We start from the raw sequence: 25224 nt of genomic DNA, 5'->3' as shown, positions 1-25224 counted from the left end.
ATGATAAATAATCAACAGATACTTATTTGGCATCAATTACCAGTGAAACATAGCCCCTGCCCTCATAGACCTTACATTTTATTGTTGGAGGGGGGATGGACAGACATTAAATAATTACCATGAAGCAAATATAAATATGTCTAGAGTGTTGCAAAGAAGTACATTGGAGGGGTATGGGGCTTATAGAGGTGAGGAGTCAGGGAAGACCCTCAGGTAACACTAAGAGAAGTGACATTAAAGCTGCACCTTGAATAGAGGGGGAGAGCTAAGATGGGAGGCTGTTTTCTCTAACTTGATCCATCATTTAAGAAATCCAGTTTTTTATTATACCTGGCACAATCCAAGTATAGCCATTCACACGCACACATAATTGAAACAGAAATGCCATAGTATTTTTTTTTTTTAAAGATTTTATTTATTTATTTGACAGAGATAGAGACAGCCAGCGAGAGAGGGAACACAAGCAGGGGGAGTGGGAGAGGAAGAAGCAGGCTCATAGCGGAAGAGCCTGATGTGGGGCTCGATCCCAGATCGCCGGGATCATTCCCTGAGCCGAAGGCAGACGCTTAACCGCTGTGCCACCCAGGCGCCCCTGCCATAGTATTTTTATTAGATGCCATGTACTCTGCTTTCTGTTCTACATTATTACAAAATACTGAGTGTGACCCACTAAATGGATTTTGGATGGAGGGAGCTGCACGTGTGAAGCAACACGGTAAATGAAATCCTGTGCAAGGGCTGTTGAATTCGCACCTGAAAAAGAAGAGGCTCCAGAAGCTACTCTGGAAACAGTGTGACATAGTATAAAGGAGAAAAGAAGTCAGAGATAATGGAGTAGGAATAGGGTATGGTGCAGGGTGACTGGCCATCTTTAGCCTTCTTGTGAAAAGCCAAGAGGACGCAGCATTTTCCTGTTCCGTGTTACGTAGAAGTGAAACTCCCCGAGGAAGGCATGGAGCTGCAGCATCGTGAAAACAGAGCCGACACTCTAGCCTGAGGGAAGTGTGTCCCCCATTCCTCTAGCCGCACACGCCTCTGAGACCTTCTCTGCATGTTGGGCTTCCTCCTCAGCTTGTTTTTTGAAAACCACTGTTCTGGCCCTTGTCAGCCTTCCTCAAATACTGTGTTAGAATTTGAGATTATTTTCAACAGAGGATGTAACAGTTTTATATTTTCTCTTATTCTAAGACATAATAGTATATTAGAGAAAATACTTATCTCTGAATTAAAACACATTATCATAATTTTTATAACACATTTATGTGAAATTAAGACAAGATTCACTCACGTCTATAAATGTTGAGTCACTGTGTTGTACACCTGAAACTAGTACAATATTGTATGTCAACTAAACTTCAAGTAAGAAAAAAAGATCCACTCATAACTTACCACCTAGACAAATGATACGTTTTCTTGTTGTTTCTTTCAAATCTTGATCTTTTTATGTTTTATAAAGTTATGATTACCATATGGTATAGACAATTTTTATTTCAAGCTTTTTCCGCTTTTAATTTTTCATAAACACTTTCCTGGGTTTTTTCATAGCATTCATTTATCATTGCTAATAACTTTCTTTGTAATAATATATCGTATTGAAGTTCTACAGTATATTTAAGAAATGTCTTTATTACTAGGCTTTTGTTTCTCTCAGTTTATGTTATAAAAATAATTGTTGTATATACCTTTGTTCATTTAACTTATTTTAACCTTCTATAAATTCTTACTTGAATTTAAATATGGTGGCTGTTGCGAGGCATTGCTAAATTCCCTCCTATGGGATTGATCTAATTAGTACTTCAAAAGAGTCACATGAATGTATCTTTTATCTCCTATAGCTCCTCTGGCATTGGGGTTTGTAATATCTTAATTTTTTCCAGTGAAACATGTGCCTCATTTTCTGTTTAAGTTATTTTTTTCATTATTGACAAATAGGTTTCCTAATTTGTTAAGGCTACTTAAATTTTCATTTGCGGATATAGTTTTTTGGCCCTCCATGTTTTTTGCCTGCTCCCTTGCCAGTTGTTAATTGTTTATTTAAGGTCAGGGTTCTTTCCATTTTTCCTGAAAGAAAATATGAAGTAGTTTTGTTTTAGAAACAGACTCTATGCTTGTGAGTTGCTTTTTGCTTTAAAAAATTACCTTTAGCCTCGTGGCCTCCTTAGTCTACCAGATTCTTACGCTCTGATGTATTATCAGTGTCAGTCCTCACATCCGTCCTTAACTAGCTGCTGCAGTGCCAAATATGATCTTGTGCTAGATGAGCAAGCAGAGGATTCAAAATCAAGTCACTCACACACGAGTAAAAAACACAAGAAGAAAACTCGTCACTGCTCTGAAGAAAAAGAAGATGAGGACTACATGCCGATCAGAAATACTAATCAGGTACTTATAATGTCCAGCCTGAGCTGTAGAGAGATAAATATTTTATCCCTCTGTAGATTACTTCTTAGTGACATAATATAGGGGTAAAGGTATAGTTCTGAACAGGGTGGGTATGTTCCTAACTCTAGAACATAGAATGGTTTCACTGGGGTGATGGACTTACTTTCAAGAATATATATCACAAGTGATAAAAGATTGTTTTCAAAGTAACTTAATATATCATTCAGTTCCATATTGTGAAATGAGAGATTTCTGAACCTGTGGACACTTACTCCCATCAGAAGCAAGTGTGGTTGTGCTGAAACAATGCTCATTTGTCATTTTAACTTATCACCGAGTGTTATGGATAGTACTTACAGCTCTTGAAAAACTTTTTAAATTAATTTATTATTATTTTGTTAAAGATTTTTATTTATTTGAAAGAGAGAGAGAGTGAGAGAGAGAGCATGAGCAGGGGGAGAAGCAGACTTAGGGCTCGATCCAGGACCCTGGGATCATGACCTGAGCCAAAGGCAGATGCTTAACATGACCTGAGCCAAAGGCAGATGCTTAACTGACTGAGCCACCCAGGTGCCTCGCTCTTGAAGTTTTAAGACCTGTGAAACATTTATGCCCTCCCATATTGTTATCTGAAATAAAAACAGCATCCCAAGTTCTTGAACAATACATGTTCTTTTTTTAAAAAATTTATTTATTTATTTATTTATTTATTTATTTATTTATTTATTTATTTATTTATTTGTGTGTGCGTGTGTGTGAGAGAGAGAGAGAGAGAAAGAGAAAGAAAGGACCACCAGAAGTAGGGAGAGGGGCAGAGAGACAAGCAGACTCCCTGTTGATTGTGGAGCCTGACAGATGGCTTAATCCCAGGACCCTGAGATCATGACCTTGAGCGGAAGTCAAAGTCAGACGCTTAACCAACTAATAATTCCTCAAAGAAAATTGATTCTAGGGAGAAGTCATTTCTAGCCTGCGTTTTGGCTCTCGGTTAAATGAAAAGCAAATTACATGACAGCCCCCTTGCTTCTGTGTTACCATGGGAGGATTTTTGAGCTGGGCCTGGTGGGTAAAGAGATTTTAGTATACCGAGGTGAGAGGGAGAATATTCGGGATGGTGAGAATGGTACATCAAGCAAAGACCCAGAGAAGGCGAGATGTGTAGTATGGTTGGCAAAGGGCGGGATTGGCTTCAGAGAAGCTAGGAGTAAGTTTCTGCGCCACTCGCCATTGATGTGCCCTCAGCAAGTCACTTAGCTTTCAGAGCCACCGCCGCCGCTTCTGTGAAACTGAGATTATACTTATGTTACAGGTTCGTGGTACGTATTTAAGATTAGGTGAAGAAAAATGTGTGTGCACACGTTTTCTACACTGGCTGTTATTTTACTATTACAGTCAAGTTACCGTGTTTTAAATCAGAATAGTTTCTGTGGTAAGGCCATTCACTGGATTCATACCTCAATTAATTGGTTTCTTTTCAATGTTTAGGGATTGCTTTAAGAAATTTTTTGATGTGTTTTATAGTTGTAAAAATTTCTTGTATGCTTCCAAAGTAAAATCTATGAAGTGGTACATGTGGAGAACCTAGATTCTATCCCCGTCCCCCTTCTCTTCTGCCCCCAAGACAGCTGCTCGCTGTGTTTCATGAGTTGTTCTTCGCTTTTAAAAAATTTCAGCAGATATGTATTTAATATATATTCTTAGTTTCCTCTGTTCTAGATAGCATGTATTCCTACTCCTTGCTGTCATCTTGTGGACCTCTCTTTTTCCATAGCCCTTTTGCTATTTAAAGAGTGCCATCATTCATGCCCCGCCCTCAGCGTTTTAGTCACACCTTTCCTCTGTCACTCAGTTTTCCTGCCATGCACATGAATCAGTGACAGCTAAGGGCGTCTGTGTGCTTACAATGTGAGGTGGATACGATTTTCCCCATTTCACAACAGAGAAAGTGAAAACTGAAGAATTTAAGCGACTTGCCCTGGTTTTACAGAGCTGATAAGTAGCAGAGCCAGTGTAAATCCGGACTTGTGCTCCTAGCCAAGTACATTATTCTGTACTACCCCCCTTTTCAATTTTATATGTCAAGTTACTGATCAATTAAAAAATCATCTCCACCCTGTATAGATCTCTTGAGTCTCAGTTTCCTTACTTTCTAGAATGAGGGTAATATTGTACTCCAAAAGCACTTAGCACTGTGCTAGCACATACTTAAAGGATCTGTTCTAATATGGCTTCATCTAGCCACCTGACCTTTTCCCCCTTCATGCACATGGAGCTGATTCTTCCTTGCTTTTCAGTTTTCACTTCCACTCCGTGCATTAGCCTTCTTGAGGCCAATCCACAGCCAAACCCACTCATTCTTTGAGGTTGATCTCAAGTCCTAACTTCTCTATGAAACCTTCCCTGGTAAATCTAACCTCAAGATTATTTCTTGTTCGACACATCTCCTAAATGGCAAAGACCATTTGAACCTAGAGCTGCCCAACTTTTTAAAGCTTGTGTAGCTTTGAAAAATACTCCCAAGTAGGAGAGGTTTTAAGGTTTCAGTGCATTTCAGATTTTCAGCTTCATCAAGTTTTTCAAAGAATTAAGTACTGTATAATCTTTTATCTCTTTCTCTCTTATTTTAAACACTCAAAGCACTTAAGTGCCTATTTGTATAATTACGGAAGATTTTATAGTTATACATCAGTTAGCATTTTAAAAGTTTATTGTCTCAGCCAATACAGGAATTAAGTATACAGACAGGATAGTGCGTAGATATTTGTGTTTTGTGTATGTTACAGGAAGCACAAAAAATTCTTTTATCTAGGGCTGTCATATATTGCTAGAAAATAGTTGTTAAAGGGTTAAACCAAATACTCATTTTTCTACCTCTGGGATTCTCAGAGAGTGAGAAGAACCATTGAGTGGCTCAGTTGTTAAGCGTCTGCCTTCGGCTCAAGGAGTGATCCCAGGGTCCTGGGATCGAGCCCCACCTCAGGCTCCCTGCTCCTCTGGGAGCCTGCTTCTTCCTCTCCCACTCCCCCTGCTTGTGTTCCCTCTCTCGCTGGCTGTCTCTCTCTCTGTCAAATAAATAAAAATCTTAAAAAAAAAAAAAGAGAACCATTGGGATTGTGCAGGAAATCATGAAACAGTTTGTAAAGTTGTATTCCACAGACACTAACTGTCATGTTAGATCTGTTTTCATGTGCTGCAATCTCCATGCCAGGTGTAATGTATAGTAACTAGACAATATATGGAATAATTATGAATCCTTTGCTTAAAACCCAGTCTTTATTTTTTTTTTTAAGATATTATTTATTATTCAGCCCTGAGCTGAAGGCAGACGCTTTAACCGCTGTGCCACCCAGGCGCCCCAAAACCCAGTCTTTAACCATGGGTATTCATCACTCTCGAGTTGAAAACTTGACATTTACATCTATTATAATGTCTGCGGCGATAGAGTTGGAACACTTGGGAACTCAATCCTTAGGATTTTGCTTTCCTCTGAGAGAAATCTTTTAAGGAAGTTGAATTTTATGAACTGTCTCTTGAAAGAGCATTCGCTCTGGTCTCTTTAGATTTCAGCCACTTGCTGAGATACTCATTTTATTTTATTTTATTTGTTTAAGTAGACTCCATGTCCAAGGGGGGAGCCCAAGGTGGGGCTTGAACTTACCACCCTGAAATCAAGACCTGAGCTGAGATCAAGAGTCAGATGCTCAACTGACTGAGCCACCCAGGCGCCCCTGAGATACTCATTTTAATTGGGGATAGAACACAAACAGAAATAGAATTGTTGTAACTAGCCCTTTTCATATAGGAAAATTACTGCTGTTACTTAATTAGTAAGAATAGAATTAGGGGCACTGGGTGGCTCACTTGCTTAAGATTCTCTCCCTCTGCTCCTCTCCTCTCTCTGTCTCTGTCTCTCTCCCCTCCCCCCCCAAAAGAATTTAATGTATCTACTCTTTTGGCCCATTGTTTCTTAACTCATTTTTAAGAAATGGGTAAATTAATTATTTTTTTATATTTATTTATTTTTCTTTTAGAGATTTATTTATTAGAGAGAGAGTGCTTGCATGTGCAGGGGGAGGGGCAGAGGGAGAGAATCTCAAGCAGACTCCCCTCTGAGTGTAGAGCTTAACATGGGTCTCCATCTCATGACCCATGAGATCATGACTTGAGTCAAAACCAAGAGTCAGATGCTTAACCGACTGAGCCACCCAGACACCCCAATAAATGATTTTAATAAAAAACATATATCAGCCTAATATAAACATGGAAAATATATTTGAAGATTTGGAGAGGAGCTGTTGTAAAGTAAACACTTTAAAAATAATCACTCAGACCAAAGTATTCAGTATTTGTTTTCTTTTTAGACTGATTGACTTGTCTTACTCTTCTGGCTATGTTATTTAAACGTCTAAAGATTCCTCATAGGGTTTTTATGGGAATTTTAGTAATTCCATTGCAAGTCAATTGGGGAGTGAAGGGGGAGGTAGAAAGGTGACCAGCCATAGCCCGAATTCTTGGTATTGCAATTTTCTCTAAACACTTGTTCTAATTTCAGTTGGGTGATTTCAGTTCTTTGTTTTTGGATCTGATCCTTCAGTTCAGCTGAAGTAGTAGGTACAAAGCAATGAGATTGATAGGAAAAATGATTAAGTCTTTCTCTGAATTATTTTTGCTTTCTAATTTGTAAGATTCTTGGCGTTAGTGGTAGTGTTCAAATTTGAGCTGCTATAGCTGCTTGCTATGGTAGACTTTCTGAGTTTTATTAATTGACAGTACTTACAAAATGATTATTTTACAGATTCACTTGTAACTCTTTCTCCATTCTTTTGACAGGATATCTACAGGGAGATGGGGTTCGGTCACTATGAAGAAGAAGAAAGCTGTTGGGAGAAACAAAAGAGTGAAAAGAGAGACCGACCTCAAAACCGAAGTCGGAGCCGATCTCGAGAAAGGGATGGCCACTACAGTAATAGTCACAAATCGAAATACCAGACCGACCCCTATGAAAGAGAACGGAGTAAAAAGAGAGACCGAAGCAGGAGTCCCAAGAAATCCAAAGATAAAGAAAAATCGAAGTACAGATGAAAAATGAAGAATGATACATTAGTGGCTAATGTATTTACTGTTGTCTAACTTAGAGCATCAGATATCAGATTTTGTGTCAAAGCCGTTAAAGACTCTGCTTGTTATTTTTTGTTCACACTAGGGTTATGGCCCTTTTCAGTTGATACTGATTGTATAGGGCGCAGAAAGACAATAAAAAACGGAACATTTTCTTTGTAGACTTTTTTACACTAATTTTATTGTTATACATAAACAGTAGTGTTCATTTTTAAAGTCTTTCACATTTTTCACTCTTTTTTTAAATGAAGTATTTCATACTTAAAAAAATTCACAGACATGTATATATAAGGTATAAAGAATAGTAAATATTTGTGTGCCCATGAGCCAGCTTAAGAAATAGACTATCACCTGCATTTTAGAAACCCTCTTTGTGCTCTCCTCAAGTGATAATTATTCTGAATTTTGTACTTACCATTCTCTTGCTTATTATAGTTTTAACAACAATGTATGTATTCTGAAATAAAATGTTAAATTTTGTATGTTTTTGAATTTTATATAAATGGCATAATGTGTTTACTTCTGTGACTTGCTTTTTCAACTTAGTATTTTTAGAGAGTCATTCATTTTTACTGTTTTATAGTATTGTATGAATAGACTACAGTTTACCCATTCTTCTGTTAATGGACATTTGGAGTTGTTTTTGGTTTTGCTATTGCGAGCAATGCTGCTATGAGCATTCTGTATCTTGGAGTGATATTGCTTGCTCACATGGTATGGATATCTTCATCTATACAAGATAATGCCAAATTATATCCTACAGTGGCCAGACCAGTTTATACCCCGACCAGCACTATGTGAGTTACTTTTGTGTTACATCCTCTCTAACACTTCTTAGTTTCAGACTTTTAAATTTTGCCAAGGTAGTGGATGCTTAGCAGTACCTTCTTGTGGTTTTCAGCAAGAAGCCTACTGTCATTCTTATATTTGTTCTTCTCTGTGTAACTTGGTTTTCTCTGGCTGCTTTTGTTCTCTCTTTATCACTGCGGTTGTGCAATTTGATTATGATGTGCTTGGTGTCGTTTTTTTCATGTTTCTTCTGCTGGGGCTGTTTACCTACGGGTTTTATGGTTTTCACCAAATTTTGAAAAGCTGTGGGTTTTATTTATTCAGTTAACTTTTTTCTGTCCCCTTCTCTCACTCCTCTCCTAAGACTCCAGTGACTTGTATGTTAGGCCATCTGAGGTTGTCACATTATACCGATGCTCCATTTGGGTGAAGTCTTTTTCTCCTGTTCCGTATTGAATAGTTTCCATTGCTGTGTCCTCAAGTTCATTAATCTTTCCTCCTGAAGTATCTAATCTTCTGTTAATCCCATCCAGTGTATTCTTCACCTCAGATGTAATTTTTTAATTTTAGAAGTTCCATTTGGGGGGCGCCTGGGAAGCGCAGTCGTTAAGCTGCTGCCTTCGGCTCAGGGCGTGATCCCGACGTTCTGGGATCGAGCCGCGCATCAGGCTCCTCTGTGGGGAGCCTGCTTCTTCCTCTCCCACTCCCCCTGCTTGTGTTCCCTCTCTCGCTGGCTGTCTCTGTCAAATAAATAAACAAAATCTTTAAAAAAAAAAGTTCCATTTGGGTCTTTTTTATATACTCTGTGCCTTTCCTTAACAGGCTCATACTTTTCCTCCATTTTTTTTTTTATAATAGCTGTTCTAATGTACTTGACTATTCTGTCATCTGTATCATATCTGGTCTGTTTCTATTGATTGATTTTTTCCCCATCTGTTACTGAGTTGTGATTTACTTTTCATGCCTGGTAATTTTTGGATTTTACATTGCTGTGTACTAGAGTTTTTGTATTCCTTTAAATATGTTGAGCTTTTTCTGGAACATAATTAAGTTACTTGGAAATGGTCTGGTCCTTTTATAGCTTGCTTTTAAGTATAATGAGGTAGGACCAGAAGAGCTTTTAGGGCTAATTTGGCCAACTACTGAGGTAATAACCTTCTGAATAATCTCCCCTTTGCTTAGTTTCTTAGGAGATTCCTCCTCTCTGGCTGTTGGGATCAAGAACTGTTTTGAGCCCTATATGAACTCCCAGGTTGTGCTGCCTGCTTTTTTCTGGTGGTCCTTTCCCACCTTTGGGTAGTTTCCTCATGTGAATACACCCATCAGTATTCAGCTAAAGACTCAGGCAAACCCTCTGTAGATCTAGAACTCTCCCACTGTAGTTCCCTCGTCTTTCCAGTGCTCTGCCCTACAGACTTCATCTTGGCTCCCCTACCTCTCTCCCCCCGGAGACTCCCAGGCTCCTGAGAGTCACATCCCTGTCATAGTGCTACCTTGTGGAAATCGCACAATAAGCTCAGGCAGTTGTCGCTTTCTTGTTTGTTTTCCTTCTCAAGAGTCACTGGCCTGCACTGGCTGTTGTGCAGTGTCTGAAAAACTTTGTAGTATATATTCTGTACAGGTTTTTAGTTGTTTAAAATGGGGAAGGTAAATCGTGGTCCTGTCACTTCTTTTTGGCCAGAGTGGAAATCTCACTATTTAAATTTGCATTTCCTAAAGGCTAACAAGGTTGAGCATTTTTTCATATGTATTATATTCATTCCCGATTACTCTCTGTGAAGAGTTTTACATGTCTTTTGCCCATTTTATGTGAAGTTACTGTCTTTTTCTTACAGAACTCTTTAAGGAGTTTTTCTTACGGACTGTGGATATTAATCTGTTATTACTATTAGATGTAAACATTTTCTCTGTGGCTTATTTTTTCACCTTTTTATTGATGGCCTTGGAAGAGCACAAGTTATAAATTTCCCCTCAACTTTGTAATATGAAAAGTTTGATAGATACATAGAAACACGAAACAATGAACATCCATATACCTTCCATCCAGATGTAACAGTCAATAACGCTCTGTTGTTGAACAGTTTGTAAGTAAATTGAAAAAAATCATGACCTTTCACTTTTCAGTATTTCAGCATGCGTATCTTAAAAAGCAAGTGCCCTGTACAACCACAGTATTATTATCACACTTGAGAAAATTAACAATAAGGATTCCTGGCTGGCTCAGTCAGTAGAGCTTGTGACTCGATCTCAGGGTCATGAGTTGCAGCCCCACATTGGGCATAGGGGTTACTTAAAATAGAAAAGGAACAATTCCATAATATATAAAACACAGTCTACATTTGAATTTCCCTGATTATCTCAAGAATGTTATTTTTAGGTGTTGATTTGCTTTTAAACCCAAACTCAAGGTTCATGTATTGCATGTTGTTCTTGTCATTTTTTTTTTTTTAATCTGGAAGAGTTTCTTACCGATCCATCCCACCTCTTTTTTTTTTCTTTTTCTTTTTTTTTTTAAATGACATTGGCTTTTTGAAGAGTTCAGGCCAGAATATTTCATAGAATGTTTCAGATTCTGGGAATTATTTGATGGTATCTTCATGGTGTCTTCCAGCTCTTCTCTATTTCCTATAAACTGGAAGTTAGGTCTAAATGTTTGATTAGAATTAGGTTATACATTTTAGGAAGAAATTTTTAAGTTGAATGTCAAATTTATTAGCTTTTCTTTGTGTTTTGTGCTTTTTGTATTTTGTTTAAGAAATCCTTAATAAAGATATTCTCCTATATTCCAAAAGTTGTAAGTAAAGCTTTTTTACATTTAAATATTTAATCTACATTGTATGTGTGTATGTGTATGGTATGATATAATGAAAAAAATCACCTTTTTAAAAAAACATACAGATAAAACCAGTTGTCCAAAACCCACTAGTGAATGGCTCATCTATTCGCTATTGATCTACCCTTCCACTTCTGTCATCTACATTTCCATATATGTCTGGATTTTGTTTCATGGGCTCCCTGTTCCACTGGTTACTGTTTATCCCACTACCAGTACCAAGCATCTACATTTCTGTGACTATGGAAAGTCTTTATTTAAGCAAGTCCCCCCACCTGTTTTATTAGTAATGAATTTGCCCTTTGTTTTGTGCAATTTTGGAATCAGCTTCCCTGGTTTCCCAAAGAATTCTGTTGGGATTTTAATTGCATTTGCATTCAAACAATAGAAACTTTCATGAAAAAACATCATAATATTGGATCTTCCTATTCATTAACATAGCATAGCCCTCTGTTTTTTTCTTGAAACTTTTAGAGTTTTCCTTATAAAGTTTTTGTATTTCTTTTGTTAGATTTACTCCTAGTTTCTGTACCTTTTATGAATAAGATTCTATTCTATTATAAATAGTATCTTTTAAAAAATATTTATTTGACAGAGCACAAGCAGGGGGAGCAGCAGGCTCCCCACGAAGCAGGGAACTGGATGCCGAGCTCAATCCCAGGACCCTGAGATCATGACCTGAGCTGAGGGCAGACACTTAACCAACTGAATCACCCAGGCGCCCCTAAGTGGTATCTTTTAAACATATGATTTTGTTTCCTGACCCAAGAGGTCACACCTTTCTTTCAACTTTTTATTTTGAGATAATTTGAGATTTACGGAAACACTGCAAAAATGAAAATACGGAACGCTTTGCTAATTTTCATGTCATTCTTGTGCAGGGTCCGTGCTAATCTCTGTTCCAATTCCAGTACATGTGCTACTAAAGTGAGTACACAAGTTATGTTTTTGATCACTGCTCTTATATCCAGCCATTTTACTAAAGACTTATGTTTAGAATTTGTCTAGGGTTTTTTTGGGGTCTTTTATGTGGATGATAATGTTATTTGCAAATACATTGTTTTTTATTTCCCCATTCCTATTTTTAAAATTATTTTTAAAAATAAGTGTATACTTTGTAGTGGTGGTGGGTGTTTTTTTAGTGCTTGCTGGCTACGATTTCTAGTATAATGGCCTATAATTTCCCTTTTTTTGTGTTGCTCTTTTCTGGTTTTGATGTCCAGGTTATAGAATCAGTTAGTGAGGTTTTTCTCTCTTTTTTTTCTATTCTCTTCAAAGAAAAGAAAAAGATTTACATTATCCATTCCTTGAAAATTGTGTAGAGCTTGCCTATGACATTGTCTGAAGTTTGTATTTCCTTTCTGAGAAAATTTCTTAACTATTAGATTTCAATGATTATAGAATTACTAGTTTTTCTGTTTCTTTCAAGTGTTTAGTTATTTTTGTTATTACATTTTTCTGGGGATTTGTTATTTTCATTGAAGTTTTCAATTTATTGATATGAAGTTGTTTCTAATATATCTGGTAGAGTATTTACTATCCTTTCTTTTACTTTTATTTTATACCTTATGTTTTAGTGTGCCTCTGAAAGAACATATAGCTGGATTATTTTTTAACATAACTTTAATTGATGGGTTTAATCTTAATTGTTTACTGATATATTTGGATTTATTCCTACCACCTTATTTTGTGCCTTTTTAGTTCTGTCCTCCCCATTTTCCTTTTTTTTTTAAGATTTATTTTATTTATTTATTTAGAGCACGTGGGGGGGGGGAAGGTTGGGGGAGAGGGAGAGAGAATCTCCAGCAGACTCCCAGCTGCACGTGGAGCCCATCGTGGGGCTGGATCTCGTCAAGACCCGAACCAAATCAAGTTGGATGCTCAACTGTCTGACCCACCTAGGCACCCCTCCCCCCCGATTTTTCTAATTTAAAACAGTAAAAAAAAATTCTCCACACCCCCCCACCCCATCTTTTTTGATTAGGGGACTTGCCTTTGAATTTTACTATCTGCATTTCAAGTGTAATCTTAGTGTCTTCACCTTTCTCTCTAATTGAAGATCTTGGGAATCTTTTTTTTTTTTTTTAATGATCTTGGGAATCTTAAAGTTTAAATTGCCCCTCTTCTAATTTTCTGCCACAATCCTCCAGTATTTTAGTCTTAGCTTGTGATTTTTTAACGTTGCAAATTAGACCCTATGGTTATTATTGTTTTTATACAGGTAATTGTTTAGATTTGCCCATGTGTTAAATCAGTTTATTTACCCACCTGTCTTCTTGCATCTCAGACCTCCCACCTAGGATAATTTTCCTGCTTTCTGAAGCATGTCTTGATATCCCTTTAGCCAAGTCTGTTGGTGGCTAAACCCTTTGTTTTTGTTTTATCAAAAGTGTTTTTAATTCCCCTGTTCTTTAAAGTTGATTTTTTTATATACCCAGTTCTAAGGTGACAGCAATTTTTTCCTCTGCACTCTAAGATACTAATCTTTGACTTACTATTGCTGTGGAGAAATCCATTTCCATTCCAAATGTCATTCTTTTGGAGGTAATGTATCTTTTCTTTCTGACTTCTTTATTGTTATTAATTAAACTTCTAATTTTGAAGATAATTATAGATTCACATGCAATTGTAAGAAATAAGCAGAGAGATCTTATGGTTCCTGTTATCCAGTTTCTCTGAATGGTAACATTTTGTAAAGTGATAGTACAATGTCACAACCAGAATATTGACATTAACACAGTAGAGGCAGAGAACATGCCATCACCACAAGGATCCCTCGTGTTGCCCTTTTATAGGCACACCCACTTTCCTACCTCCTGTTCCGTCCTTAACCTCTACCAACCACTATCCTGTTCTCCATTCCTATAATTTGGTCATTTCAAGAATTTTATATAAATGGAATTACATAGTATGTAGCCTTTTTGGGGTTGGCTTTTTTCCACCCCTCAGTGTAATTCCCTGGAGAGTCTCCCAGGTTGTTGAATGTATTGGTATTTCATCGTTTTTTCTGGTTGAGTAGTCTTCCACAGTACGATGTACCACAGTTTAGCCATTCACCCACTGAAGGACATCGAGGCTGTTCACTGTTTCAGGCTACAGTAAATAAAGCTGCCGTTGATTTTCGTTTAAACATAGGTCTTTATTTCTCTTGGGTAAAAGCCTAGGAGTGTGGTTGCTGGGTCATATCATAATTGCATGTTTAGATTTTTAAGAAACTACTGAACTGTTTTCCTGAGTGGTCATCGATCTTACATTCCCACCAGCAATACATGAGCGATCCAGGTTCTCCACATCCTTGTCAGTATTTGGGGTTTTTGTTATGTTTTATTGTAGCCATTCTGAGAGATGTATAGTGGTATCTACTTGTGGTTTTAATTCTGTTACCCTGATTGCTAATGATGTTGGATATCTTTTCAGGTACTCATTTTTCCATCTTTGCCTCCTGGTGAAACGTCTCTTCATGTCCTTTGCCTGTTTCTAATTGGATTTTTTTTTCTTTTTTACTTCTCAGTTTTGAGAGTTCTTTTTTTTTTTTTAAGATTTTATTTATTTATTTGAGAGAGAGTGAGCACAAGCAGACGGAGGGGCAGACAGAGAGGGAGAAATAGACTCACTGCTGAGCAGGGAGCCCGATGCGGGACTCGATCCCAGGACCCTGGATCATGACCTGAGCTAAAAGCAGACGCTTCACGGACGGAGCCATCGCGGTGCCCTTGAGAGTTCTTTACACATTCTGGATATTAGTTCTTTGTTGGATATGTTGTTTGCAAATACTTTCACCCAATGTGCAGCTTGTGTTTTCATCCTCTTACAGTGTCTTTGCAGAGCAAAAGATCTGAATTTTTTTAAGCTTACTGTGCTTTTGGTGTCAAGAGTAAGAACTCTTTGTCTAGCCCTAGATCCTGAGGTTTTCTTCCTACTTTTTTCCCTAAAAGTTTCAGAGTTTTATTTTAAGTTGTGATCCATTTGGGTTAATCCACTTGCGTTAGCACCGTTTGTTGAAAAGCCTCTGGCTGCTATTTTAAGGATTTTTGTCTCTGGTGTGCCAGAGTTTCACTATGATATGTCTAGATACAGATTTATTTAGCTTTCTTGGTATATCATTCGTCTCATGATTACTGTGCCTTGTTGTATATTATGTCTGATGGCTTTGGATTTTTCATTATTCTGGAAATTTCTCTGCCATTTTCTCTTCAAATATTGCCTCTCCCCTGTCCATTCTGTTTTTTCTTTCTGCAACTCCAGTCAGTCTTGTCAGGCCTCCTTCTTTTGTTCTTTGTATCTTCACTTTCATGTTTTCCGTATGGCACATTCTGAATGATTTCTTCGCATTTGTTTTCCAGGGCACCTATTATTTCTTCATATAAGCCAAATCTGCTATTTAACCCATCCACTGAATTTTTTTCCTTTTTTTTTCCATTCACTGAATTTTTAATTTCAATGATTCATTTTTAGAAGTCCTGTTTGATTCTTTTTCAAGTTCCTGTGGTTATTTTTTATTTCCTTTTTTCTTTGATCACTTAGTTCCACTTTGTTTTATTTTCATGGTTAGTTTTATATTGTGTTTTTGACAATTCCAATATCTTAATTTCTTGAGAATTTAAATCTTTAGTTTTTGTTTCTGTTAACTCTTGTGCATAGTAGCTTCTTGTGTGTTTTTATTTTTTTTTTAATTGGGAATACATAATTTGGGACTCCTAAGATACCTAAATTAAGAATACTTTTCTCCAAAGAGGATTTATATTTGCTTTTCAGACAAATCACATGACCTGGAGCCACTTTGATTTCGTGGCTTATAGTTTCCATGTGCATACATGGTGTAGACCATAGTGAGAGTTAACGAAGTATCAGGGAAAGCAGTCTGTTTTAAGGTCTGTTCCTGTCTCCATCGTTGCAGAGCTGGGAAGATGTCTGCAGATGTTCTTTTCTAGCCTAGAATTTTTTCAGTAGTGAGACCTTCTAGTCCCTAGCTTTAGGTTCCAAATTCTCTTAGGGCCCAAAGCCTGGTCTTCTTCATTGACATCTGTCATCCTTGTGGCTTGAGGCCTTTACCTCCCCCCTCCCCAAGCTCTGCATGAAGACTGGTGGTTCACTTACCATTTTGTTAACACATTTTTGGATCTTGAGGAAATCCCTGACTGTCTTCCAATCTTATTAGTGTATTTAAAGTATGACTGCTATAATTGACCTGGCATGCGGATGTTTTACAGGGGGCTGATATGGGAGGGAGGGTGGTATGGGGGGTGTCACAATTCATAATATCCAGTCTACCATACTGCTAAGAGCAGATGTCTCTCCAAATAGTGTTCATAATTCTTAACTATCGATAGAAGAAATTGTAATGTCATTACATAAGAAACTATCACCCTGAATATAGAAAAGTAAATGCTATCCATTCTAGAAGATTCTAGAATGTCTGAAAGAATGAACGAGAGAAAAATAATGGTTGAAAATGATAGGAGTAGTAAGAAGAAATAACCTGCTGACACCTAAAACTTGAATTCAGTAGGTTTAGTGGGAAAAATAAAAGCAGTATAAATTTCCAAACCTAGCATTTCAAGAAAAAATTATCCTTAATTGCAAAAGCCGGTATTTTAGGTGTGAAAGACAATTTTTTTGTTTTTGTTTTAATTTAGAAAGAGTGCTGGGGGAAGGAGCAGAGGGAGAAAGAGAATCTCAAGCAGACTCCTCACTGAGTGTGGAGCCTGACAACGGGGCTCAATCTCACGACCCTGAGATCATGACCTGAGCTGAAATCAGGAGTCAGACGCTTAACTGACTGAGCCACCCAGGCGCCCTGAAGGACTACAGTTTTAACAAAAATGTATGTATAGAAACACGGAGTTCTATTAGTCAGAAAGTGGTTTTAATAGCAGTGACCTCTCATCAGAGTGTCCATCAAGTATCCTTGATGGAGCCTCATTCCTACTACTAACATCTAGGGTAAAGTGACCCTGTTTCCTGTTTCTTCCGTGTTGCTTCTCGAGGTTTTTGGTGAACTCAAAATCAGGCTCCAGTAACACGTCTTACTCGCTTTTGCTAAAACCAGAGAAAAAAGCTGAACAAGATATAGTAATCAAATTATTTTTTATTAACAGGGAAAAAAAGTTTTTTTTTTAAAGTTATTTTAAGGCTAAAATTGCTCACTCATTTTAACTTTGCTGTGAAGTTTCAGGTTGATCTGTCTTACCTGTTGAATTTTCAAGGGTTTTGATCAGAACTAGCAAAAGCTAAAAGCAGAGAAGCCATATGTAGGCACAGCAAAAGAAAGTAACTATAAATAAGCTTCTACTTTCACAAGTGTCTTTAAATAAATTGGTTGTTTTTTAGTTACTGAGAGATACATTTCATATCTACATTTTCCATTCATCATAAAAAATTTTTAATCTCAAGTTTGACATTTCTTCCCCATCTAGACTGAGTCACAAAGAATGCATAATAGATAGTAAAATCGAAATCACAGAAGTCTTACCTTTCAGTGGCTGTTGCTATGAAACTGTTTTGATGGGAAATTTTAGAGAAGCTTGTGCTTCCTGTTGTTAAATGATAGAATATGGAGATCCCCTTAATTTTCAAAATTGTCTTTTTTTTATAGCAAGTAATCTCAGTTATTACTACTGGAACAATCTTCATTCTTACCCTGTCTTACCCCACACAGGACTGCCCATTAGGTTTAATTTTGCGTTTGCCTTCTCTCTGTGCCTTGTACATTGGTGGCCAGGGCTTTTAAGAGATGTTTCCCGTGCAGTTAAAAGGCTGTATGACTATTATTTATTTTGCCTAGGACATTAGGTGGCTCGAGACACACAAGGGGCTGCAGATATGGTAACCTACTTTATACAAGAGAGCAGTTATTCTACGAAAAGAGAAGTTAGAAAGGTGCTGCTTTGTTGTCGTGAATCTAGAACAAGACCACAGTGACCACTGGCTCCTGAAAAAGAGGAAAGTTTTATTTTGTTTCCTTCAAAGGCAGTTTGGTCTGGCGGAGAGAGCTTGGGGTTCTGTGCCAGAAAACTTGAGAGCAAAGGCAAGCTGTGGAGGGGAGAGCGACGTGATGGTGTGGCTAAGGCAGAGGACTGTGGAGGGTCCCGAGCATGGAAAGGGAGGAGGAACCCGGGGAAGGAGTGTGCTGAGTGCTAGGCTTTGATTTGCCAGGCAGTGGAAAATTAGAACTCGTTCCCGAGAAGGGAAGTGGCGCTGGGATCCTTGAGGAAAGTCACTCTAGAAGCCATGGATAGGATCACAGTCGGGGATTGGCACCAAATCCCTCAGATGGCATTGTGTACGATTCCTTCAACATCCATTGAAACACACAGTCCCCAGTCCAGATTCACGTCAAAGTAGGCTTCCCGGAGGAGGTGATGTAGAGGCCAGAACCTGCCTTTGATATCCACTTGGTACAGCGCCAGAATGTGGAACGGGCATCACAACGATAAAAATGTGTAAAAGTCACACCGTCCTTGCTATGTAACCAATCGTTTAGCATTACAGGAAGTAACTCAGATAGCCTTGGAGTGGTCACGGATGGACAGGCTTTTAGCAGAACATCGTTGTGGTGCAGGGTCGGAATGGAGACTGCCTGGTTGACCAGGGCTCCCCTCGTACTGTGTCGGTGGAATGCGTGGCCGCGGCTAGCCCAGGGCCGGCCTGAGAACAGGCACATGGCCTGATTCATCTTTCCACCTCTGGCCAGCAGGAGAGGGCCTCACGTCGAGTGGGAAACCAGCCTCCACAAATTCTGCGATCTCAGCAGATGGCAGAAAATATATTTTTAACTTTATCACAAGTGTTGTTTCATAATTATGTTGATAATTATCTACTACTCATTCTCTGAAAACAAACCAAAGACACACCTCTGTGGCCTTTTCTCCCAGCATATGCTTATGGGAAATAACGTGATGGGCCTCACGGTAAAGCTCACCGGTCTTCAGGTCTGTCCTAGGTGTGCAGGCGCAGGTGACGCTGTGTCATGGGAGGACAGCTGCACCGTGGCCTGCCAGCCAACCCTCAGGCGCAAGGACTCGCCCGATTGCTCCTCTGCCCGTCTTCCCATCATGTGGAAGTATGCTTAGCTGAGTGAATGGTGGCCACAACTAAGAGCTCTGAGAGGAAGGCGGTTTGGGGATTGAGGAGTATGTTCGTTTCCTAGAGCTGCCATTACAAATTACCACAAACCGGGCGGCTTAAAACAACAGAAATTCGTTCTCACAGCTCTGGAGGCTAGAAGTCCAAAACCACTGTGTTGGCAGGGCCACGCTCCCTCGCCTCTTCCTAGCTTCTGGTGGTGTTCCTCGGCTTACAGCTACGTCACTCCAATCTCTGCTTCTCTTCATCTGGCTTTCCCCTTGGCTCCTCTGTGTCTCTGCATCCAACTCTCCCTCTCCTTTCTCTTCCCAACACACTGGATTTAGGGCCCCCCCAACCCAGTGTGACAACTTTCCTTGATCACATCTGTGCAGGCCCTATTTCCAAATAAAGCCACATTCACAGATATCGGAGGTTAGGACCCCAGTGTGAGGGGTGAGGTATTTGCAAAGTTCAAGAAAAGCTTCTGCAGCACTTTGGCTGCAAAGATGCTGTTGAGAGAAAACCAAGCAGAGCCCTAGAGCCCAAGTTTCCAGACACGAACGTTGCAAGTGCTCAGATGGGACCACTTACCACCCACGAGCATTAGCCCAGGAGAAGGTGCTTAGCTCACCACGTGTATCACCACTCATTCTTTGTCCTCAGCCCAGGTGACTCTACCTGGTCTCATAAACCTCACGCCTTTCGATTCATAGTCTGTCTGTCCAGCCATGGAGAGAGGGGTAGACCATATCTCCCTCGGGACTTTTGTGAGAGAACCACAGACTCCACGGTCACCTGACATCCGTAGGAGCTATGTGTTGCCGTAGCTTTAGGGAGATTTTTCCAGAATGCCAACTTATTTAGGTTATAGAGATACAATCTCACTCTCTAAGTAGAGAACGTCTCCAGGACGGAGAAGGAATCAAGGAAGTTGGCGAGCGCCCTGATGGATGGGTACTTTGAGGCCACTAGTTTTTGAACCTGGAGCACACTGAGACTGTCCGGTTCCCAACATGGTAGCTTCATTATGGTCCAGAAATGAAAATTATTTTGTTTAAAAAAGCAACCAAACAGCCTGGGTGAAAGAACATATTCATTAATGATTCAGTTAATTTAATTTAACTTAATTTTTTGAATATTTTAGTTGTTTGAGAAAGAGAGAGAGAGAACATGAGCAGGGGAGAGGCAGAGGGAGAAGCAGACTCCCCGCTGAACAGGGAGCCCAATGTGGGGCTTGATCCCAGGACCCTGGGATCATGACTTGAGCCCAAGGCAGATGCTTGACTCACTGAGCCACCCAGGTGCCCCATTTAATTTTATTTTTAAAATTAAAATGTTTCTCGAAAAAGTTCTTCCTGAGCTGAGCTATTTCACCTTGAGACTGAGTACCAACGGTCTGGATCTTGTCAAGCTTCCCTGTGCCTCCGAGCCTAGGCCTAGACTTTCCCTCCGCCTGGAATGTCCCAGAGAACCCAGACTTCTGGAAACTCCAGCCTGTCGTCTCAAGTCAGCTGAGCTTTTATTTCCTCAACGAAGCCTCCTCTGCCTCTTCACAGAGTGGGAATTTCCTCTTCAATGGACCCCCTCGTCCAGTGGTTCTCAGTTAGGGGCTATTGTGCCCCCATGGGGACACTTGACAACGTCTGGGAACACTTGTAGGTGTCACAACGGGAGGATGGGTTGTGCTACTCTTTGCTAGTGAGAAGAACATCCTCCAGTGCACAGGATGGTCCCTTCACAGCAAAGAATTTTCCAGCCCCAAACATCAATAGCCAGCTCTCATCTAACATTTACCATGTGACCGTAACTCTTCGCTTACAGTCTTGCCTCCACTCACTTACGTTGTTCAGTTGGTGCCGATGTTCTCAGCCTGGTGCACGGTGTGAAATGAAACTGGAATGTACTTCACAGTCTTTACTGCCTTGATCCCTGCAGTTAAGATCACATCTCAGGTGGAACTCAGAGGAGTGATGCACAGATATTATTTAATAAGCTAGAATTGTTTTATTTTTTTTTAAATATTTTTAAAAAATATTTTATTTATTTATTTATCTGACAGAGAGAGAGAGAGACAGCCAGTGAGACAGGGAACACAAGCAGGGGGAGTGGGAGAGGAAGAAGCAGGCTCATAGCGGAGGAGCCCGATGTGGGGCTCGATCCCAGAACGCTGGGATCACGCCCTGAGCCGAAGGCAGACGCTTAACGACTGAGCCACCCAGGCGCCCCTAGAATTGTTTTAAATGCACGATTGTTTTATATTGGATTTAAAAAGCTAAGCCCATACAGCAACGACAACTGCTTCCCCACTTTGCTTCGGTGTCTGTTGTGGGCGCACCTGTTCCTATTGAGGGCGGAGAGCGTTGTTTCCCCTGCCTCTGTAGCTCCCTGACAGCGTTTCAGTTTTTCCTGGGTGCTAGACTTTGCCATCATCACTTCTAGAAATCCTGTCTTCATTAGTTTGTGCTCAAAACAGAAACAGCCATCCATTGAGCAACTAATATGCCAAGCACTGTTCTAAGCACTTTTTGTGCATGGATTAATTGCATTCTCATCATATCCCATGAGATAGATCTGATTACTCTCCCCATTTTACAGATGAGGCAACTGAGGCACAGAAAGATGAAACCATTTGTTTAGGTTTTCACAGCTAATAGGTGGCAAGGCAGTCCAACTCTGAGTTTATGACTCCAAATGATGATAATAAGCTTAGATCCTTAGATTCAAGACCTGATGATAAAAAACAAAACGTTACCACTTTAGAGAAAATACAGGAAAATATATTTACAACTTGAGGATAGGGGAGGCTTTCTTAACATTCAAAAAGCACAAATAATGAAGGAGAAGCCAATAATTTTGATTGACACAGGAGTCAAATCGCTTGCAGAACATCATAAGCAAAGCCGAAAGACGAGCGTTGGGCGTGGACAGTTGCAGCATACACGCTAGATAAAGCTTAGCAAGCGGAATATGTGAGGGTGATCGGCAGCCAGCAAGAAGAAGGCTCCGTGAGAGCAGAGAGGGCCGTGGAGGGAAGACAGGAAAATGGCAAGGCCAGTAGACACAAAGCCATCCCCAAGTTCGCTCGCCATCCGGGAAATGAAAGTTAAAATAACCACGAGAAGCCATCCAGCGTTTCTCACACATCGGATTGGCAGAAAGCAGGATGGCCCACCCTCCGGACTGCCGGCGAGGAGAGCTCCCACGTGCTGCGGACGAGCATCCGTGGGCAGCGGCTGAGTGCTGACCAGCGGACCCAACCTTTGCACGCCCTGGCCACTGGCCACCATGGCAAATCCCTGCATGCTGTGTTGGCTGTGAGAAAACAGGACACAGAGCAAGACTGTTTTCGGGGTTCCCTGTGGCTGGAGAGAGAGGAGCGGCAACCAGGCCCGGGGTCCTGACCTGGGTCTATCGCACGGGCCTCCAGGGGCCGCAGGGCCAGCTGATGCCCGGCGCCTGGCAGCTGTCCGCACGATTGTGCGCTCCTCCTGGGGAAGGGTCTGTCCCCACGCTTAGGACCCACTGTCTGAACACCTCCAGGCCACTTCCCGAAAGCACAGACCTCCACCTCACTGCAAAGGCCAGAGCGGGCAGAAAGAGCCTCAGGGCAGATGCAAGGCCAGTTTAAGCAGAGTAGAAGAGGGAAGTGCGCCCGACCTGCCATCCGACCCTTCTCAGTGTGCTCATGGCTTCGACAGACGTCGCCGCCAGCCCGGTCACTACTGCTGTCTCCTCTTATGTCTCTCGTGGGCAGAGGCTAGTTTTGGGTCAGCTATATCCTAACAAAGATTGTTACCTCTGGAAGACCTTATTTCTCATTCAGTTGGGAATAAGTAGCCTAAATTGTGGCTTCATCTTTTTGGCTCCTAACGGTCATGGCAACTAAGTCATTTTAGCTGCAGGGGAATCAGCCAAGGTTTCTCTGGATCGGTTACTCTAACGGCCCCGTACGGTGGTCCTTTTCTTAGACAGACAGAGGAGTCACAATTTTTCTCGTCTAAATAACGTCTCCAAGATGTCACACAGAATTCTGGGGCCTCTGTCAAGTACTTACCTGATTGGCTGAGCAGATTCAAACGTCTTTCTTGCAGAGCCCTTTGGCGCTGGCCACTGTGGTCCCTGTCCCCTGCGCAGGTGCCACTGCCCTGGGGTTGAACACAAATTGGGATCCCTCAGTGTCATTGCCCAGGCTGAGCTGGTGGCAAGTGCACCTCAGGGTGGCGCTGGCAGGATCCTCAGAGAATTCCTGCCTTGCCTGGCGGCTCCCTTCCTCCTTCCCCGGCCTCTGAATTTTGACAGGACTTGAACTGAAAATATCGTCTGTTGTGTTACTCAGAGTAAGGATTTAGATTTCTCCTAGAATTTTTTTTTAAGATTTTATTTATTTATTTGTCAGAGAGAGGGACATCCAGTGAGAGAGGGAACACAAGCAGGGGGAGTGGAAGAGGAAGAAGCAGGCTCCCAGCGGAGGAGCCCGATGTGGGGCTTGATCCCAGAACGCCAGGATCATGCTCTGAGCCGAAGGCAGACGCTTAACGACTGCGCCACCCAGGCGCCCCCTCTCCGAGAATTTAATACCAGGAAAGTGTTTCTTTTGTTGGGAAAGCCTACGTGCTTAATTTGGGATCTGGGAGCTGAAAGGCCACTTGTGACGTGTAGAGGGGGTCCTTGGGGAGCTCTGTGGGCCTAGGTTTGAGTTACCCTTTCGCACCCCGATGATCCTGTCTCAAAAGCTAGGATAATGACTCCGAGGCCATTGAGCTGTTGTGGGGTTAAGACACTCCAATGGAAGGCACCGAATATGCTGGAAGCACTAAACCAACCATAGTTGTTCTTAGAAAACCCGTTGTGCCAGGAAACTCAAAGCTGGAACTAATGCCCAGAGGAAGCCACTTTTTAAATCTAGGTTCTGATACCATGTTTGTCTTTGTTCCAATCATTTCTTTTAAGTCATCTCTACACCCAACGTGAGGCTCGAACCACTACCCCGAGATCAAGAGTCGCATGCTCTACCAACCGAGCCAGCCAGGCGCCCCTTCTCATCATTTCTGATTGTAGCTTTATTGCGATGATCCCATTCCATCTGTGTTTTAATATTCTAGACTGCCGCACATCTTTTGTGGGAGACAGGTGGGGGATAAAGAAAGAAGAGCAGAAGGGGCACCTGGGTGGCTCAGTCGGTTAAGTGTCTGCCTTCGGCTCAGGTTGTGATCTCAGGGTCCTTCTCCCTGCTCAGCGGGGAGTCTGCTTCTCCCTCTCCCTCTGCCCCCCTCCCGCTCATGCTCTCTCTCTCTCTCTCAAATAAATAAATAAAATATTTAAAAGAAGAAGAAGGAGGAGGAGGAGGAGGAGGAGGAGGAGAAGGGCAAATTCCAGTGAACTTGGACCATTCCTGAACTCTCAGATTCTAAACCCAGCTTGACCAACTGGCTCACTGGGTGTCCTTGGGCAAGTCACTTTAGAGACCTGTCATTGTTGGGAAGTGGGCCGCTTGTGGTGTGTGTTCTCTGCTCTCACTCTGACCCCGTCGCGCCTCCCCCGATGCAGGAAACAGACGCTGAGTTCAGGGGTGCTGCCCATGGCCACCGGCTGCAGGTGCTCTGGTCAGGTGGGCCTACGGTCAGGCTCCCCCTGCCTCAGTGAGAGAAGCCGCCGCCCACCCCATGCAGGGCTGCAGTGAGGACCGCTCCTCGTCCTGTTGCAGACCTCGCCCATGACACTAGCCCCAAGGCTTCTGTGACTGACAGCAGGGCCAGGGTCCTCCTCCGCGCCCAGGCGCTGGGCACCCCTCGCTGGTAGGCATTCCCGTTCTCTCCCTGACCCTCTTCGCTCCTGCACGCTTTAGTTTTGTTTAGTTTTGTTTGTAAAGTTGGGAGCACCAACCTTCTTGGGAGCACCTCGGAGCAGATGCTTTTCTCAGCTGAAGGCCTGAGTGGAAACTTGGAAAGGAAACTGTGAGCGCTTTTTTCTCTGAGTCTCTCCTGGCTTTCCTGTGCAGCCAGCCCATGCCCTCAGAGAGTTTGTTTTGCATGTGG

General features: G+C 41.2%; 1 protein-coding gene and 1 pseudogene across 1 annotated transcript in view; one reads left to right on the top strand and one right to left on the bottom strand.

Annotated features, from left to right (window-relative positions):
* The window catches only part of PPIL4 (peptidylprolyl isomerase like 4), a 37347-nt gene extending 26542 nt beyond the window's left edge, over positions 1 to 10805 (top strand). The window contains exons 12-13 of the mRNA XM_045805323.2: positions 2235 to 2382; positions 7213 to 10805. Of these exons, the coding sequence (XP_045661279.1) occupies positions 2235 to 2382; positions 7213 to 7464 (400 nt within the window). The 3' untranslated portion in view covers positions 7465 to 10805. The remainder of the gene's footprint in view (positions 1 to 2234; positions 2383 to 7212) is intronic.
* Positions 10806 to 11958: 1153 nt separating this feature from the next.
* On the bottom strand, positions 11959 to 12057 carry LOC123797511 (U6 spliceosomal RNA; annotated as a pseudogene).
* Between the last annotated feature and the right edge of the window lie 13167 nt (positions 12058 to 25224).

The sequence above is a fragment of the Ursus americanus genome, chromosome 11, assembly GCF_024610735.1.
Source record: "Ursus americanus isolate L20-20 chromosome 11, mUrsAme1.1.p, whole genome shotgun sequence".
Lineage (NCBI taxonomy): Eukaryota > Metazoa > Chordata > Mammalia > Carnivora > Ursidae > Ursus > Ursus americanus.
This window is presented reverse-complemented; position numbering and strand designations above follow the sequence as displayed.